General features: G+C 45.9%; 2 protein-coding genes across 6 annotated transcripts in view; one reads left to right on the forward strand and one right to left on the reverse strand.

The window, feature by feature from the left end:
* Positions 1-12,473, reverse strand: part of LOC134076942 (TOM1-like protein 2) — a 25,286-nt gene extending 12,813 nt beyond the window's left edge. For all 4 annotated transcript variants that reach the window (XM_062532254.1, XM_062532253.1, XM_062532252.1 and 1 more), the window contains exons 1-7: positions 12,388-12,473; positions 4,871-4,955; positions 2,973-3,051; positions 2,253-2,402; positions 1,686-1,820; positions 728-907; positions 58-174 (exon numbers count right to left, since the gene is read on the reverse strand). In XM_062532254.1, the coding sequence (XP_062388238.1) occupies positions 58-174; positions 728-907; positions 1,686-1,820; positions 2,253-2,402; positions 2,973-3,051; positions 4,871-4,955; positions 12,388-12,439 (798 nt within the window). In that variant the 5' untranslated portion in view covers positions 12,440-12,473. The remainder of the gene's footprint in view (positions 1-57; positions 175-727; positions 908-1,685; positions 1,821-2,252; positions 2,403-2,972; positions 3,052-4,870; positions 4,956-12,387) is intronic.
* Positions 12,474-13,000: 527 nt separating this feature from the next.
* drc3 (dynein regulatory complex subunit 3) lies at positions 13,001-18,484 on the forward strand. Of its 2 annotated transcripts, none has more exons than XM_062531155.1 (13): positions 13,001-13,038; positions 13,530-13,717; positions 13,921-14,037; positions 14,268-14,434; positions 14,544-14,690; positions 14,806-14,925; positions 15,137-15,248; positions 15,472-15,647; positions 16,030-16,161; positions 16,536-16,606; positions 17,215-17,338; positions 17,971-18,102; positions 18,280-18,484. In XM_062531155.1, the coding sequence occupies exons 2-13, from the start codon at positions 13,558-13,560 to the stop codon at positions 18,388-18,390; spliced, it is 1,569 nt and encodes a 522-aa protein (XP_062387139.1). In that variant the 5' UTR covers positions 13,001-13,038; positions 13,530-13,557; the 3' UTR covers positions 18,391-18,484. The 2 variants fall into 2 exon arrangements, with proteins under 2 accessions (XP_062387139.1, XP_062387138.1); XM_062531154.1 differs by having other exon boundaries at positions 13,023-13,224.
* Positions 18,485-19,059: the final 575 nt, after the last annotated feature.

Here is a 19,059-nt window from a genome sequence, read left to right on the forward strand (position 1 = left end):
ACAGACACACACAGACACACACCGAGGGGGAGAGAATGCACGGAATGAGAAACAGACCTGCAGCAGCTCGAGGTCAGACGCCTCCTCGTGTCCTGGCACCATCTCCGTCAGCATCTCGGACATCACTTTGGAGTTGCCGCGGACGATGTCCAGTTCGCTACGCAACCTGGCGATCTGCAGACGGACAGATGAAGAGACCCTCAAACACAGACGAGGAGCCCCATCTCCACCAGACAGTTCACTAAATGACAGTTCTGTGTGTCCAATACACCATGTGCATAAGAGTGAGGTGCGCATGCTGCAGGGGTGGAACTTATTCTGCAGAACACTCTGGGCTCCTGCTAGTCTGGTGTTCACCACACTAAACTCAATCTTTTAAGATTGAACATTAGTCTGGCGAGGTTGCGCTTTGTTTCTACTGCACTTCGCGTCGCTTAAGTTTCGTTTTCGGCGCGTCACCGGCCAATAGCGTGCCAGGACTAGAGTATGGCCGTTTCTGATTGGAGCCAAAGATTCTGGCAGTAAACAGCGAAAATAGGTCTGCTGGTATCCAGCCTGAGCTGCCGGGCGAAATTCAAATTCCCCGGAAGTTCAGGCAGGGTTCACCCAGCCTAGGCTCCTGCTCGACAATAAGAATCAGAAGTATTCATTCTAGATTAAGAACCTGACATTCTCTATGGGTGGCTGAGTGTCCGGTGAGTGACTCAGTGGGGGTAGGGTAGGGTACCTGTTCGGGGTTGGCGTTGATGGGGCCCTGGACGGGGGGTGGGATGTGGGTGGGGGAGCCGGTGGCCGAGCCCTGGCCCGCGGGGGCTGCTCTGGGCGGGGGCTGGGAGGTCACGCTGGGGATCTGGGACGGGACGGGGGCCCGGTACTTCAGCACAGCCGGGTCCACCTCCGGGACACCCTGTAGACGAAGAGCAAGGAGCAGGACGCCCACACAATACATTACATCAGCCATACTCAAGGGTCAGCAAGCATGGAAACACAACATATAGCCCACATCAATCCTACAGCCACCCATCCTATGGATGGACACATTCAAAGGGTCTGACGCCATTTTGTCTTTAATAATATCTGCAGTTCAAGTTGTGGTCTAGTCGGCAAATACTATGTAACCTTGTATTTTTACAAGGCTTTTTATATTCTTTTATATTCTAGGCTCTTCAAAGCAGCCTGGGAATAGTTTTCCAACAATTCTGAAGGAAATACCATCATCATACCAAGAGGCTGAAGAGATTAAAATATGAAACATGTTGCTTTGTTTAGTCTTTTTTGTTTAATACATAACCCCATGTGTGATAATTCATAGCTTCGAGTCTTCAGCTTTTCTCTACAGTGTAAAAATCAAAAAAAAAAAGACCCATAAAAGAGAAGACGGGTAGTGTAAGTTGTTAGAACTAAGCCTGCTGCTGACTTCACATGCAATATGGTGCTTCCCCTTGCAGTGGCACATGAACTAATCCATCTGCTTAAGTCTGGGGCAGAATACACACAAGATCTGTTTCAATAAGAAACACCCATATTTCACAATGACTCCTCCAGAGGCACATACACTGTAAACGCCTTCATGGTGTGTGTAAGTAACTGAAATGGAAGTCAAAGGCAGATTGCGCAAAGCCTGTGGCTGCACACTTTTTTGGTTTTAAACGTAAGCCTGGGAGAGTGTGGTCTTCAGTGCTCACCCGTTGTGGCGTGTGAATGGGTGAGAGGGCATCCAGGTCAGCCATGGGGAACTCGATGCCTTTCCTCTTCAGCTCCTCGTAGATGTGCACCACACCGGTCAGGTCTGGACTGCTCCTGAAGGCATCTGCCCACGCCTGCAAAACACATCCCCAGTGTTAGAAGAACATCCTCTCTCTATCCCACACACACCCACACACACACACACACACTCACTAATACTCACTCACTCACTCACACAGCTTGTTCGTACACTCCAAACCCACTCCACAGAGGCATACTCACAGATCTCTCTCTCTCTCTCTCTCTCTGTGACACACACTCTGGCTCATATATAATGGCACTCCCATTGATAGTTTCACACTCTCACACTAAGGCCGTCAGCTCCAGATAACAACCTCGTAATGACGACGCAAGACCAGGAAGAGGACAACAGATGTGAAGAATAGAGAATGGAGACTCAGAATGAACAGACAAAAGAGAATGAAGAAAGAGAGAGGGGCATGGAGAGAATAACAGAGGACAAAAATGTAGAGAGGAGGCAGAATCTCCTCTCCTCTCAGTCTGACCTGGATCAGGGCCAGCACTTTGTCCTGCACGATGGTGGGGGGGTTGAACTTGGGCGAGATGATCTTCACCAGCACGCCGTCTATGAAGTCTCTGTTGGCCACCAGCACGTGGAAACGATGGCCGCAGTTCTTCACACACGTCTCCAAAATCTGCAGGATCAGAAACCGATAGAGTAAGACAGGGGTAGGACAAAACAGACACAGCCATAGTGTGTTGATATACAATGCAACTTAAAACACCCAGGACATCAAAGACACTGTGTCTACGTGTGTGTGTGTGTGTGTGTGTGTGTTGCAAGATAGGCATCGCTTGAATCAAAGAAATTAGAAGCATGTTGTCTGAGACTTGACAAGTACATTGATGTGACAACACTAGGGCACCACTGTTATGCATAACCCATTAGCAGAGCACTCTCGGCCTCAAACGTCATTAAAACGCCTCTGTTAGCTTAACAGTCCCACGTGTACAATCTCTTGGGACTCTGCTTTTCCTTTTGTAAGGAGGATATTTAAGGCTTTCAAAGCTCCCAGTCACCCAGAGTCTTATGTGTATATAATGGGCTATGTAATAGACACCCACTTGTTCACAGAGCAACTGACAACAGATGTTATGCAAACATAGGAAAAACAAGCAATTTTGGATTTAGGCAAAGGGCATTCTGGTGGGACATTGCATGGGTTTTATGAATTGTAATTCAGTAGTAGGGTGTGTGTCATCACCGTTAAGGCCAGCATCACTTCACGGAAATTCCTGTTTCCGTTCAGCCTCTTCTTCAGGGCTCGGATGGCGTCTTTGGGCCTACGCAGGGGAGAGCGGGAGAGAGGATGCAATTAACCCCCGGAACACAGCAGCAACCCACAGCCAACGCTCCGCTCAGACCTGCAATGATGTGTGGGCTGGCAATCATGAGGAACACCCAGGGAATTCTACTGAAGATAGACTGTGTGAACTATAAATGGGTTCTTTCACGATCAGGGCAAGCGCATGGCATTATCCACATACATGTCTGTGCATTTCAAAATATGAGATGTGAGTTGGGTTATCATTAATGTGTTATTATTAACAGTGCAAAATGATCATTTGAGTAGTTTCACAAGCGCCCGGTTTTCAGCGACGGCATTCTTCCAATGCTACAGATAATGCTGGAGTGGACAATGGACATCGGACACAAATTTGTGTGCCTACAAAATGATATTTTTCAACATTTGAAACAAGAAGCGTGTTTATGCTTCAACGGATAAAAACATAAATAATGAAATGTACAGCCTTGTGAAACAAAGCGCTTGCCCTGACCCTTATCCCGTGAAGCTGCCCACATGACAATGACCTGGATGGATGACCACAAGGGAAAAACATCACTCAGTCCACTGCATGCATCTGATGGACAATGGTGACATGCTTCCGAGTCAAGGGTGTCAACGTAGGAGGAACAGCACGGTCACAGCCCCACGGCATATTTCTGCCATGATGATATTAGGCGGGAGCTCAGGTTAACCGAGTTAACTGTTAATTTTAGACCTCTTGAGAGGATTAAGTCCACATGTGAGACTGAGACGCCGGGGCCAGAGAGAGGCCTGATCTAGCCGGCGAGGAGCATATTTGGGATTCTCTGCCGCTTCCCACTTTCTCCAAAGACAATGGCCCCGTCCAGACGGACACGGACCTACCAGGCTCACAATACAACACTGCCCAGTGTTCTCTCTGGAGCCAAGCAGAACAGAGCCAGGTCTGTGTGTGTGTGTGTGTGTGTGTGTGTGTGTGTGTGTCTGTGTGTGTGTGTGTGTGTGTGTGTGTGTGTGTGTGTTACAGAGATATAAAGAAAGATAGACAGGCGAATTAGATAAAGGGAGTGGTAGACAGAAGAAAAAAAGGTGAGACCAAGGTGATGAGGGGTGTGTGTGTGTGTGTGTGTGTGCTACAGAAAGAAAGAGAGTGATGGAAAGAAAATGAGATAAGGAGAGTAGCAAGAGAAAGAACAGACTGAAGAGTGAGAGAGAGAGAGTGTGTGTGTGTGTGTGTGTGTGTGTGTGTGTGTGACAGAGAGACAAAATGAGGGTAGGAAATCAGCAGAGAGTAAGTTTTGTGTTGAAAGAGCACAGACATGGAAAGTGGAGTCAGTCAGTGAGTGAGTGAGTGTGTAAGTTAGTGTTAGTGTGTAAGCTAGTGTGTATCTGTGTGAGTTAGTGTGTGTGTGTGTGTGTCTGTGTGCGAGATAGGGAGAGTGCCTGAGGGGAGGCCTAAGCACTGGTGCGATTTATCCCATGAGACACCTGTCTGCCAAGACCCCTGTGGCAAAATATATTACAGCCATGGAGACTGCTGGACCAGACAGACCTACCGACCTACCTACCTCTCTCTCACACACACACACACACACACACAACTCCTCTCTCTCTCTCTCTTCCTCTCACACAGACACACACACACACACACAGCTCCTGCTCTCTCTCTCCCTCTCCCTCAAACATGTTCCCTAGTCCACACACAGACTCTCTTTCACACACACACTTACTCATATATACACACTGTCCATCTCTGTCCACACACACACACACACACACACACTCTCTTTTCCCTCTCCCCCACCTCTCTGCTGAGGCTCGGCCATGACACTCACCCCTCCTCCGTCTCGTTGATGATGTCACAGATCTCCATGTTGAGCGTCCAGTCCTCGCCCTGCAGGGAGCCATCTGTGCCCTTTTCTGCAGACACACACACACACACACACACACACACACACACACAATCAGACATTACATACAGCACTGTAGTCATGACCAATGATGGAGCGTTTGGAGACGGCTGTGGAATTGCCAGTCACTGCAGATATATTCAACACACACTAACACACAGGGTTTTAGGCAAGAGGCAAATTAAACTTTTCATCTCCAAAAACCAGCCGCCGACTGAACTGCAATGAGCTGACCAGTTGTGTGTGCTCGGGGCAGTGGGAGGGAAGATGGTGATCTGCAGGGGATGCACCTGGACTGTCTGGTCGGTCAGCTTCAGTGGATCTCAGCTGTCCAGCTGAGTGGCCAGGCATCATGCACACTGAGGGCTTGTGTGCTGTGCTCTGTGTGACATTTGGTGTCACTGTGCGGTTTAGATGCAATGAGTGTTGTTTTGGATATGTGTGTGTGTGTGTGTGTGTGTGTGTGTGTAAAGCAAATCAGAGCACTGAAGCGTGTGGAGTGTGTGTGCAGTGCACTGTGTGAAGTTTGTTTTCACGGTGCGGTTTAGATGCTGTGAGTGTTGTTTTGTGTGTGTGTGTGTGTGTGTGTGTGTGTGTGTGTGTGTGTGTGTGTGTGTGTAAAGCACATAAGAGCACTGAAGCATGTGGAGTGAGTGCGTGTGCAGTGCAATGTTGTGAGTCAGAGGCCACGTCTCAAGCCAACGTGAACCTGATCCAGGATCTGAGTCACAAACTCTGCAAGCTCCTCCATTACTTCCTCACTCCCCTTACAATACTACTGTGTGTAAACGTGTGTGCTTGTGTGTGAACGCTTTGTGTGTGTGTGTGTGTGTGTGTGTAAAAGTGTGTGGGAGGACAGGCATTGTATGCCGGGAAATGACACAAACGGCTTCTTGTGTCCCTCCTGCTGGTGGTGAGGCTTTGAGGCCACAGTCGCGTGGGGAGAGCTGTTCTGGCCCTGCGCTCCATTCATTTGCTCTGATATCACTCAGAGGACAACGGCAGCACCAGCACAAGCAGCCTAGAATTCGCACACACCAGAGAACTTTTCTGTGTGTGTGTGTGTGTGTGTGTGTGTGTGTGTGTGTGTGTGTGTGTCCACTTTCTCTCTCACTTTCTTTCTCCGTCCCTCCCTCTCTTGGCTAGTTATGAAACCCCTCTGCCGGACACTGGCCCTCTGCCACTCTCCACGCCACAGAGTGACATGTACATATAAGGCCGGCCGGTCAGCCAACCAGCGCCCCGACCACCCAGCGCCCCGGCCGCTGCACTCTGCCTCAGAACGTCACAGGAAGAACCAGCTGCCAGCGAGCCAGCCGATGAAGGGCTCTCCTGGGGAGCCCAGCCCCGGTCGGCAGCCAGCTTCCTGCCCGAGCGCAGACAACTTCCTGCTGAGTGACTCAGGCCAGGGGAGGGGGGGGTGGGGGTGGGGGGGTGAGGAGGAGGGTGGGTGGCTGGAGCACTGGATGGCGTGAGCCCTAGTGCGCTGATGACAGGAGTCTGAGCCAGACTTCAAATCAGGGCCTGCCTGTCTGGCTACACACACACACACACACACACACCGCGGCGGAACACGGAGCCGTTGCTGCCACTGCTAAGTAGGTCTCGCAAGTTTGCTCAGACCAACTCAGCGCCTGTCCAGCAAAAAGCCTCCCAGAGTCGTTCTGTGGCGGTGACGGGGAAAGTATTTTCCAGAGCTGACTGGCTGTCTGGCTGAATCGACTGTCTAAGCTCTAAGTGCCTGTGTTCAGTTCAGTTCAGCGGCACTCACAGAACTAAACTGCCGCGGGGCTAAAGCTCCCAAAAGGAGCTCCTTCTCAGCAGCCTGGAATGATACCGTGGCTCTTATTCAGGAGTTTTCTACACGTACACAGTTTTTTTGGAAATATCTAGGAAAACATAATATGCATAAACGAGGTTGATCACATTACAGGCCTAATGTAATCAAGCAGTTCCCATAAGTTACAGCTACAAGACTACAACCATTTGTGAGGAATGTCTTTTTCTCCCCTTGTGATCGTGAACAAGCACACCATCTCATCACAAGTTTCTGACAGTAGAGTGACAAAGGGCCTTGTGTGTGTTTTTGCATGGTGTGTGAGTTTGTGTGTGTGTGTGTGTGAGTGTGTGTGTGTTTGAGTGTGTGTAGTTCTGCAGACATGGGGGAGTTTTCTACGACCCAAAGTGTAGTGATGCAGATACCCAAATGACTCCCTTGAGGAAGCGCCATCCCTCCACACAGAGAGCTCAGCTCTGCCTCCCTCTGTGCCCGGTCAGCCTCCACGCCGGTCCGAGCTGAAGCAGACGCAGAGGCGGCCGAGGCGGCCGAGGCGGAGGGGCCCTGACCGATGTGCTTAATAAGCATGCCGAGCTCCGGCCGCCTGGACACACATCCCCCAGAGTGCCCAGGGGCACAGGCCCGCCTGAGGCTCAGAGATGACCTTCATATTTCACCCACAACAACATCTCTGCAGCCATTTTAGGTAATGGTCTCGCTAGCTGGACCAGTCTGTTCCATGAGTGTACCCAGGAGGGATGACCGGGGCGACTGGCGAGGCTGACCCACAGAAAGATGTGAAGGGCCCCCCCCCCCCCCCCCCCCACTGAGCACTGCCTACATTCCGCCAACATTCTGGTTTCCGATCCAGCAGGCAACCAAAAGTGATGAAAACAGACATGAAGCAAGAAGCTGGATGACCCAGATGCTTGTGAAGCCGCATTACGGACCCCCTGCTTCTCACATAATTAGACTAAGGATGTTTTTGGCCAGCTAAATGTCTGCTGCCTGCAACATCTTCACCCCCCCCCCCCCCCCCCCCTCCCACACACACACACTCTGCTCATCCACAGCTCATTGCTATCTCCCACATCGGAGGCTTTAGGTGTCACGACACCACTCCAGAGGAATAGCCGGCGCTCCTCTTAATGACCGAATCTCACTTCCAAAAGCAATTGGAGCTGGCGCCAGGATTATGGCCTCTGGTGTGAAAGCACCATCCACCCAATTATGGCCCCGAGATCTCATTCCCTCAAGGGCTACGGCTTCAATCAGCAGACGACGACCCTCCGCCTGACAGAGGGCTGACCTCTTTGCTCCCCTGCCTCTCTTCTTTCATCTCTCTCTCTCTCTCTCTCTCTCTCTCTCTCTCTCTCTCTCTCTCTCTCTCTCTCTCTCTCTCTCTCTCTCTCTCTCTCTCTCTCTCTCTCTCTCTCTCTCTCTCTCTCTCTCTCTCTCTCTCTCTCTCTCTCTCTCTCTCTCTCTCTCTCAGAGGCGGCTGAGCCAACTAGAAGCAAAGCTCAGTAAATCCCCCTCCCCCCACCCCACCGCCCTGTCTCAACGGACAATATCAACAGATAGGGGTGGGTCTTACTACAAGCCTCACAATAGAATATCATAAAAATGGGGTCACAACACCATACCGTTGAGATATTCAGACACTAATAAACTGGGCATTGGACAGGCTAATGAGGAAGTTAGCAAGTTATTTCCCGGTTATGGCAATTCAGATCATGATTAGTGAGAGACACAGCAATTAGGAATACAACAGCAAACCAATAGTAAGCTTGTGCCATTTACACTGAAATTGACCCTGGTCAAACCAGGTTGTGGCGTAAAGTCAGACAACACCAGTTAATGCTTTCAGAAATAAAATCAACCAAGGATGAATCCTGGTTGAATCATTGAAAGAAGTATAAGATGTAGGTCATTGCTAGCCTGGGTGCAGCCGGACGTAGTCAGGCTAGGTTATGGCAGCAATATACTGTAATTTCAAAACCTTTTTTGTCATCAGATTGATAGTCAGGTTTCGGATTAGGCTCTATTGATTGATAACGATTGATCTTTCCACTTAGCTACAAATAGCTTAGGAGCCCATTTGATTCAATAAATTGAATTAGCTGCCATTGGCAGTTGATACATTACCAAACTGTGCTTATATTCCCCTTCCCCCACCCAACAAAATATAGAATGGGCCTCATAAGGCCCACACTTTGACTAAAAGACACATCCCACTCCAACAGTGTGACGATCTGATTTGTCTGTTATATCAGTACTCCGACAGGACCAACTTCACTCTAGTTATAAGGATAAACCCTTTCTCAGAGTACCGTCTCCCAATTTAAGAACATAGACATGGCAAGGGACAAAGACAGTAAAACACTCAGGACACTAACGGGTCTGGAAATTCAGGCAGTAGCTCCGATCAAAGACTTTTTAAATATTTCAGTGGACTTCAGTGCCTGAGAGAGACCTCCTGATCAGAGCCAGCATCATTGTTTCAGCACCATGGAGAGCGGAGGTCCCCTGCAGAGCAGGTCGCTGTCTCAGGTTCCCCCCACAGCAGGGCGAGTTGTCCTTTCAGAACACAGTCGATCTGACCTCTTAACTGTTGCTAACTCTAGCCGTAGATAGGACAGACCGCTGGGTGGGGGAGGCACTGAATCGACTCATCATCTTTAAGGGTAAAGCACAGCTACACAGGGAATGACAACCTACATGTGTCATGCACTCGAGGTGCACATGAGTCTCAACTAGCAGCAACAATCAACATTCAGCGTCTCTGACTCTGTAAAGTTTTTAAGTGTACGTGTGGGGGGTTTTGTTGGGGGGGGGGGGGGATAAAGCCTGCATCCTTGAGAGAGAGGACAAAGTACAAACAGGAGCCCAGGTAGCCAGGAGAAACACGAGCTGTGTTCTCCACCTTCACTCCAGGCTGCCCTACCCTCCCTCACCATTGCTGAGAGAGAGCTGGCACAGACGGCAAACCCTGCAAAGTCCCCAGATGACTTAGCTAGGCATCATCGTCCAGGGAAAGACAACAAAGCAAGAAAAGCTTTGCTTTAGCATCTTCACTACGAGTGCATTTCAAATCAGCACGTACAAAGAATGTTGCATTTCACTCCACCTGTGTCTCTTCAAAACAGTATGAAGTGAGAATAATACACAGGATCGAAAAGGGGATCGAGGAGGAGGTGGAGGAGGAGGAGGAAGAGTGACACAGGTTCAGCTCCTCAGCTTAGCTATAGAATGAAGAGCATTAGGACTCCAGCCACTGGGATTTCTCCAGTAATCGGTTTCAAGTGGATTTAAGAGCAAACACGGGGAGAGCAAGCGGGAGCGTGGGAGAAGGAGAGAGAGAGAGAGAGAGAGGGAGAACAAGAGGGAGAACAAGAGTCAAAGCCAGTGAGGAGGAAGGGAAAAATGGAGGGCTGTGTAAGAGGAAGGGTTCACAGAAAGAATCGAAAGAGAAAAAGAAAGAAAGAAGAAAAGAATGAGGAAGTGTGGGAAAGTGATGAGGAATGAGGGTGTGTGTGTTTCCGTGTGTGGGTGAGAGAGAGAGAGAGTGAGAGAGTGAGAAAGAGAGAGAGAGAGAAAGAGAGAAAGAGATAGAGAGAGAGAGGCACAATCAATCCTTCAGGCTGCTGCTGGGGCCCATGGAGCAGAGGTGATTGTGCTCTAGCTGCTCGGCGAGCTGGAGCCCAGTGCCGTTGTCACGTGGAGGGGAGTGGCAGGCCGTGCCATCCTCTGCCAGTGACGCCAGCCAAGCCGGAGGCTGTGCATCTGCAGACGGCCCCATCAGAGGGCAGTCCTCCTCCGGGCTGTGCCAGCCCAGGCCATACTGAGCACTAGACCAACTGGGAAGATCTGGGAAGGCTCTTAAATCCCCACTTTGAGTGTGTCTACTCTGTACTGGCACCATAAACCATCACAGACTTCACCTTTCCCTTAATCCTTCACAACATAGAGACCAAGCTAATAATCATCTTTAAAACATAAACAATGTAGAAGTCTCACACGCGTACTCAAAAAGTGTTTCACTCAATGGCACTTGGAGTAGCGTTGCCTGTTTGCTCTTGTTCCCCATTATTGTGACGAGTGGCAAGTAGTCGACGGCATATCAGCAGACATCCAACAGTCTCTGAGGGGGTCAAGTCAGGAGAGAGTTTGAGATCAAACCAAACATTCACTGGGAACCAAAACAGACAACTTTACGGGGGAAACTCATTCAGCCTAGGAGGATGCAGGGCCCTCCCGTATTCCTTCTCAGCAGTCAGAAGCCTGGACACCTCTGTCCCCCGGCTCAACAGCAAGAAATGTTGGATCCAGACTCCAACAGGGAACATCAACACCGCTGCCTGCAGGAGAGAAGGTGCTCCCAGGTGGCAGTGGATATATGGACAGACAGCACAGCATGCTTTCTGGAGTGGAAACACTGACAGCCAGCCTACTCTACAGCTAGACCGTCACAATGTTCTTACTGGAGCAAGACTAGGCTTCAGATAGATTAGTGCATAGAGTAAATAGCCTATATCCTCGGCTGACCGACAGAGTTATATAGAGTAGTTGTGTCATCTAGGCCTAAATGATTAGGAGGACATGATAGATGTTATTTAAACAAAACCACTAAAGTCAACATAGCCGAAAAACTGCCGGTGCAACTGATTTTGACAGTGAGCGATGTGTCGATGCTCTGAAGCAGCTTGTGTACTCTGCACTGTCATCTATCTGGGAGATAAATAAGGTACACAGGCTCTCTCAAACACTGACTTTACTGTCACTGCATATCCGGATGTGATACATATTAACTAATGAATTCTTTCACCAGAAATGTGGTCCTGCCGGTATGGAATGTGCGGGAGAGCAACAAGGTAGTCTTGGCTTTGGCCAGAAAAGCACTCTTGGTCTTGGGTCATTCGTGGGCGTTGGTAAACACAGTTAGGAGGATAACTCTAAGCAATCTCCAAACCTGTCGCAGAGCCTTTACAAAGACAGCTTGTCAGATATAACTTCATGATCTTGCCTTAACAGTCCAGAAACTAAAACTTGTACATCCACTTTATTCAGTAAATGGAGGTGAAGTTGCTCAAGTTTCGAAGAAGTGTGTACCATCCATGTAACCATAACGTTGGATGAACCAGATTATAAGTATACGGAGTCTAATTTACTTGTTTAAAGCTCAAAAGCTTGTTGTCGTGCTCTATAACAAAAACGCTGGTATGTATTGAAGCTACCGCGAGGATGTGCTGAACCAATTAAGGTTACGTTATTGTTAGCTTCTAGTTATGATTGGGCTCCTTGAAAAAAATAGGAAAGACAAGGCTAGATAGGATAGTGACATGCTTCAAAATAAAGCAACTAGATCAACATGCGCAAAGTACCATTTCTATGTCCATCAACGACATACCAACATATCTGAACAACTTACTGACAGCCTGTCTAGAAATCCCTCACAGCTAACCTGCTAACTGAGCGGTCAGCTCCTGTATCAGACGACTACTGTGCTAGCCTACTGTCGAAGGCTAGTTAGCCGAAATGCTAACAGGATGTGGGCTACAAAATGATGAAATGAGCAGTGAATAAGCCAACAGAGCGGGTATACAATGAACCTTCATTTATGGGAACTGTATAGCAAACCATTATTTGTCTACAACTCAGTACTTACCAATACACTGCCCAACCGGAGTACTGTACGGATTCCCCAGCAAAAACTCCATCTTGATGACAACAAACAGTCAGTACGGAGTGAAGGTGGGAGACAGCGCGATAAGAAGTCCCGCCTATGAAACGCTGTCATTGGTAAATACACGACAGAGTTAAATGTGAGTGGATGGTTTAACCGTCGATACAACTGGAACGCATGTTCAATGAACTTCTTGTCCAGAGAGATGTTGTAGTTATTTGCAATGTCATGTGCTACATGAAAATATCAGGTTAAATGCACTGATCATAAATAGTTAAATGACTCATAAACAGCAGTATCACGATAAGGACGCATTTAGTTTGGCTTATTTCCTTTCACCAGGATATTATATAATCAATCTGATTGAACAGGCTCCAAAAAAGATCACAGTGCCCAATAATTTCGCCCAGTGCACATAACAAGGGTCTACAAAATATGCGAGCTTTTCTTACGATTTAAGTCAGCTCATAATACGTGCATATGTTACATTTGCCTGTCTTTGCGAGTGTAGTTCTAGATAAAGTCCTAATCGATTTTCTGGAAACTCAGCCAGACCACTTTCCAGACACCCGTCTTGTTGCTACGCAACGGTTTGTGCGTCCTTCCGCTGTGGCCAGCTCTGTTGTTTGTAAGGTAGAAAAAGTTAGATCTACAAGATACAAATTAGCGCTTTATCTAGTTCTAATCCAGTTTAATTGAGCAAACTATGCGTGACGTGTAACTAACGTTTGTAATAACGTTTTGCTGCCTATCTGAAAGCTGACTTGACGTTTTAGTTTATTCACCTTTTATTACTCAAACTCGAGGTGTTCTCGTGGGGTAAGTTAACGTTAACTGCTAACATGAAGGATGTAGAACTAACCGCCTACGTTAATCATAATATTGTGAAGGGGACTCATATTCAATAATGCTCAAAAGTGCTAACATTACGTAGTATCATTCACTGTTGTGCAAAATAATCACTCGTTACAAAATAATTCGTAACACAAACGGTGTGGTTACATATGTGACCGAGGGAGTGCAGATGCGATGATCTCAGGTATAGCCTACATTTATTAAAAGCAGGCCATGATAAGATTGATTGCACAAAGTAAAAAGCTGGACCTGTTCTTTATTCCATATAGTTTATAACCAGCGTGATCGACCAGCAAGATGAGCAGGTTACAAGACACCATAGAGCCCAGTGTGGTGAATGAGGAGATGCTGCAAAAGGCTATCGTGGAACAGGGTCCACAAGGCCCAGCAGGGCGCATTGCCAAAGAGGAGGGCATCGAATATGACGAAGTGACTCAGTTGCGTCTGGAATTCCTAAGTAAGGAAACACATGGGACAATTTATCTTGCATGTTCAATTACTTCTGAGTGTGTCACTCTGCCTGTAGAACTACAGTCCAGATTAAGTTATTGATTGATAGTACATGATGGAGGCACCACATAATCTCCCACAAATCATTTGCATGATTTTAATCACTCTTTGTCCACTCTGTGACCACAACAATCCTTCTCATGTATTCAGATATTTTAAAGATAGATCATCTATGGCAGTTTACAGCCTTGACAAAGCTTCAACTTGACAACAATATCATAGAGAAGATTGAAGGATTAGACAGCCTTGTCAGTCTTGTGTGGCTTGGTAAGTTAAATAATGGTACTTTCATGCACATTTAGAAATGAACAGATATTCACCTCTGTAACAACTTTCACATCTGTGGTACTCACACAAAACATTCACGCGCACACCAGAAACGTTCATGTGCGCTTGTGATGCTTTCAGCAAATCATCGCCTAGACACAAATGTTTTAGATATAAATATTTTTAGACATAAATATTTATTACATTTTCAAAATATTGTCTTTCTGCAGATCTTTCATTCAACAATATTGAGAAAATTGAGGGACTTGATAAACTGGTTAATCTTCAGGATCTGAGCCTATTCAACAATCGAATCTCAGTTATTGAGAACATTGAGACTCTTTTGAGCTTGCAGATCCTCTCAATTGGAAACAACTTCATTTCTGAACTTGATAATGTAAGCCAAAGCCAGGATATATACAGGTTATCAATTGTAATTTGACAGTAATTTGACATTTCTGGCATTGTTTCTGCTACTCATTGGTAAATTGAATTTCCTTCTTTAGGTGCTATACCTGAGAAGATTCAAAGACCTGCGTACACTTAATCTTGCTGGTAATCCTCTCTGCAAAGAGGAAAACTACAACATTTTTATTGCTGCTTACCTACCGGACTTGGTCTATCTTGACTACAGACTAGTGGACGAAAAAACAGTGAGTGGCAAAGAGAATGACCGTATAATGCTTCAGAGAGGATGGAAGTAGTTCTCAGTATGTACCTCATCTGTGATATAACATTAAGTTCATTTGAAAATCGATCTTTGCTCAGCGTGAAGCAGCATTTGCAAAGTACCAGTACGCCATAGAGGAGAAGAAACACAATGAGGCCCAGGAGCAGAAAGCAAAAGATGAAAAGAAGAAAATAGAGGAAGAGCTTCAGCTTCATAAGGTTGGAACTGATTTCATGCAAACTTTCCATGAAATAATTAATTATCTTTCATTTGGCCTTTTACAAATAGTATATCTTCGGGTTCCAATCCAAAATTGCATTTGCTGGAAAAACTATGACAGGCAATACTACCATACAATGTATTGCAGGACCTGATGTACAGTAGTCAGTCTCTAAAGTAATGTGAGCTCTACCTTTATGCTTTCCCCAGGATGCTTTTGTGGAGTACTTGAATGGACCATATTTGTTTGAGAGTATGTTTGCAGACGACGCTGAAGCAACCAAGTTGGCTCATCTTCCTGGAGTGCCCACCTTATTGGAGTCATATCCTTGCATTATGCAACATTCACTGAACATACATTTAATGCATAGGTCTGTGTTTGCATATTTCTCGGTGTCGTGTTGACTGCAGACTATTCCACTCATAGACTTACCCCTATTCTTACCCCTGTGGTCTCCTAGATATTTACATGAGGGTAACAGGATATAGCATACAATTTAGAAAAGTAAAAACCTCTGTAATCTATTTGCCTTGACACACTTCTACTTTTAAAAACCAGCTGGTAAACCTGTGCACCCAGTTGTTCGAGGCTGGCTTAGCACAGCACTTGAGACGGAACAATGAGGTCCAGACCTTCTTCTCTTGTCACAGAGAGGCTGTGTTCGACAACCAGGACAGGTCCGCCAAGCTAGTGGCCGAGTTTGAGATTGTCCGGAGACAGGTGTGACTCCCATACCTTAGAAATCAATCAAATATTACTGTAGATGGCAGGCAATGGTTAGATGGTTATACTTCAAGTATGCGTTTGGTGTGCTTAAAGCTCACAGTCCTCTATTTGGGAATTCTTTTGAGAATGTGACTCTACACTGAGATTATACAACTGTTTCAACTAAGGTTGATCCTTAGTTGAAAAAAATCCAGGATTTTTTTCCTTTTGATGTTCATGCTTTGTACCTCTCCAAGAGCACCAGTCTTTTCAAGGGACACTAGTAGCGCTCTCTGTAATACATAAGGTTGATCATTATCTAGAAAATGTATGGTAACTTGTCTGTCAGTGAGTCTGTCCTTTCAGTATGTGTTGATGTGTGTGTCGGAGAGAACAGAGGTTAAATGAGATGCAGCAAATGTCGGACAGTATGATGCTGGACTCCCTGATCGATCAGCACAACGAGGAGATCAGCCAGATCTACGAGGGCCTCATGACCTTGGAGCTGCAGCTGGTGGATCAGCTGGAGGTGAGTTGCTTGGGGGAAGGAGCGTGAATGCTGTGGCTTCACCCACCCCTGGAGGTGCTGTATGCTGTCCCGCCCAAATGCATGATAAGATAAGTATCCACTACGTAATCAGAAGAAGTGCTGGACAGCGACACATTTGAATCAAGTGACTAGATGGTAGAACAAGAGATACAAGAAATCACCACTGTACTTGATATACTTGAGATATTGATCAATTGGAATGTACAGAAAGTAAGTTTGCCAATTTGAGTTTTGATGCGGGCAATAAAAGCAACATTATGCATATAGATTCCCTGAGGAATGTGCTTTAAGTTGGCATTGTGCTTTAAATTAGTACAAGACCTAAAACTAACCCATTTGTCTTTACTTTCAAGGATATCATAAAAGATTTCGAAAGGAACATTTCAGACATGATTGCAGCATTTCTGGAACATGTACAAGGAGTATATCCTTTAATTGTCAAATAACTAAGCGAGACCAAGCTTGTTGTAGTTCTTCATTTTAAATAATTATTTTGTGCTGCTGTGGTACTTCGATATTGCATTGAATGCAAAACAACAATGTTGTGTAATTTGTTTTTAGTTGTAGTTGAGTTCTCCTGAGTTGATTATCCTCCCATCACACACAGTGCTAATTCCTGGTTTCATCTCAAGTTAAAGTTGTTTTTTTTTTCAATGCCAAATTACCGTATTTTTCCAACTTTTAACTGTAAATCAAATTCAGCTTCTTATGGGAACCTTTGCTTACCTTTAGCCTGCCTTTTCTTGGCTTGCCTTTCTTTCTGTGTGCCTTACAGGGAATGTCTACAGTTCCAAATATTTCAACCACTCTGTGAAGGCTAACCTGGGTCGTTTTTAAACTGTGGGTCCTTCAATCACAGTTCCAGCTGTGTGAGTCCCCCCCAATGTTTGCTATCCTGGCATGATCTAGGGCCCCTGTCCAACACTGTTGGGGCCTCAGAATCATTCACTTTCCCCCTTGCGAAACTCCTGTGGCAGAGCACTAAAATGTGATGTAAAACTGGTTGTGGGCTTTCCCTTGACTCAACAACACATTTGCCCAGTGCCGAGATCTAGAGAATCACCATCATGAAAAACTGTTGGAGATCGCCGTAGCAACACTGGAGCGGATAGCCAAGAATGAGATGGAGGAGGACGTGCCTGATGAAGTCAGAATGGTTAGTGTGTAGTCCTTGCACTCACTGTCCTTATAGCTGTTGAATGACTGTCGAATGAATCTTATCTCCATAACTGATACAAGTCAACTATAACCTCAATATGTTCCATCCTAAAGGGACCCGATGTTCAGCTTGATCACTCAGGTGTACTGAAATGAGTGGAGATGGTCCCCATTTACAAATATTACCCACAGTGTGTCAAGTCAAGTCAAGTTTATTTATATAGCGCATTTCATACACAGAGGTCATTCAATGTGCTTTACATAAACAAAAACCAAACAGGAATAGCAGATAAAAGCATAGATGGGCAAAGAGTAATAATAATAATAATAGTAGTAATAATAAAATAAAAACAATTGAAAAGAAAGCATTAAAGAATAATTAACATAAAGAACTTAAGGTGGAAAGGTGTCGCTGCGTATCATGGGCATTTAGGCCTCAAGAATAAATAGATGTTTTGGTGATTGTAAAAACAAGTCTACTTCTTAAACCTTGTGTTGCATCAGATATACTTGAAGCATAGTAATAATATAGATATACAATACATATATGTATCAGTTTGGCTTCGTCATCTTTGCTGACTTGTTTTTGGCTGTGATGCACTAAGCCCACTGCTCTGTTCTTCATGGCAGCTGTTTGTGGATAAGGACACAGTGACCAGTGCAGTCAGTGCCTCCCATGACAATCATCTGCTCAAGATAGACAACCGCGAGGATGCCCTCGTCACCCGCATCAACACGTGGCTGAGCGCGCTCATGAAGACGGTATGAGAAGTCCAGGTGCCCCTCAGAAAACAGCCTCTCACTAAGCACAGATCCCTAGTGAGAGGGGGCCGTGAGAGGCAAAGACGTTGTCCTGCTATTACACACAAGCATGTGCTGTATTCAATTTTCAGTGGTCATTTATTTACAAATGTCTCCATTTGGTGTTTGATTTCACAGATACATACCAACGAGGGAAGCCGGAACCGTAAGCGCATCTCGGAGATTCTGAACTACACAGACTTTGTGAGGGAGCAAATCGAGATTTTGCTCTCACAGGAACAGCAATAATCAACGGACAGTTAGCTCCGACTGGAGCTGCCTATAATGATCAACTAATTTATTTTCAGTTACACTAATAAAGCTTGACTGGTGTGCTTTTGGATGTTTTGAACACGCATATTCTCTGTGGACATCATGTTTGCTCTCATTCAGATGTCAGAGCAGAGGACGTCAGACCTTTGCTTTGAACAACTCTGCCATCTACAGACAATAAGAGCCACTGTTATGTCTCTTTTTTTTCTAAATAAATAAATGATTATAGCAACAAATGCACATACTTAAAGTAAAGAATATATTAAAATATCTGTAGTTGTGCCATTTCATATTTTGTGGCTTAGCTGAACTGCAGATATGACAGGTCATGGATAGTTTATCTTATGCAAGATTACCAGCAACTCTGACATACTGACTTGCATGGATGGCTGGTTTGGTATAACAGGCCATGTGACTGACTTCTTTCGCATAGTGCACACCCCTCTACTGAACTCAATGAGGTTCATCATGTAAAGTCAACTTGTTTGTTTCTGTTTCTTTTTCTTCTGAGTGAATCAGAAGATCTATTCTAGGGGATAAGAGTTATCAGAAAGATAATTTTAGATGAATGATATGAGAGACTATCACTTATCGAACATGATCAAGCCTCCAAATACCTTTTTGTAGGTTCTAGGACCAATTACA

This window comes from Sardina pilchardus, chromosome 3 (genome assembly GCF_963854185.1).
Source record: "Sardina pilchardus chromosome 3, fSarPil1.1, whole genome shotgun sequence".
Lineage (NCBI taxonomy): Eukaryota > Metazoa > Chordata > Actinopteri > Clupeiformes > Clupeidae > Sardina > Sardina pilchardus.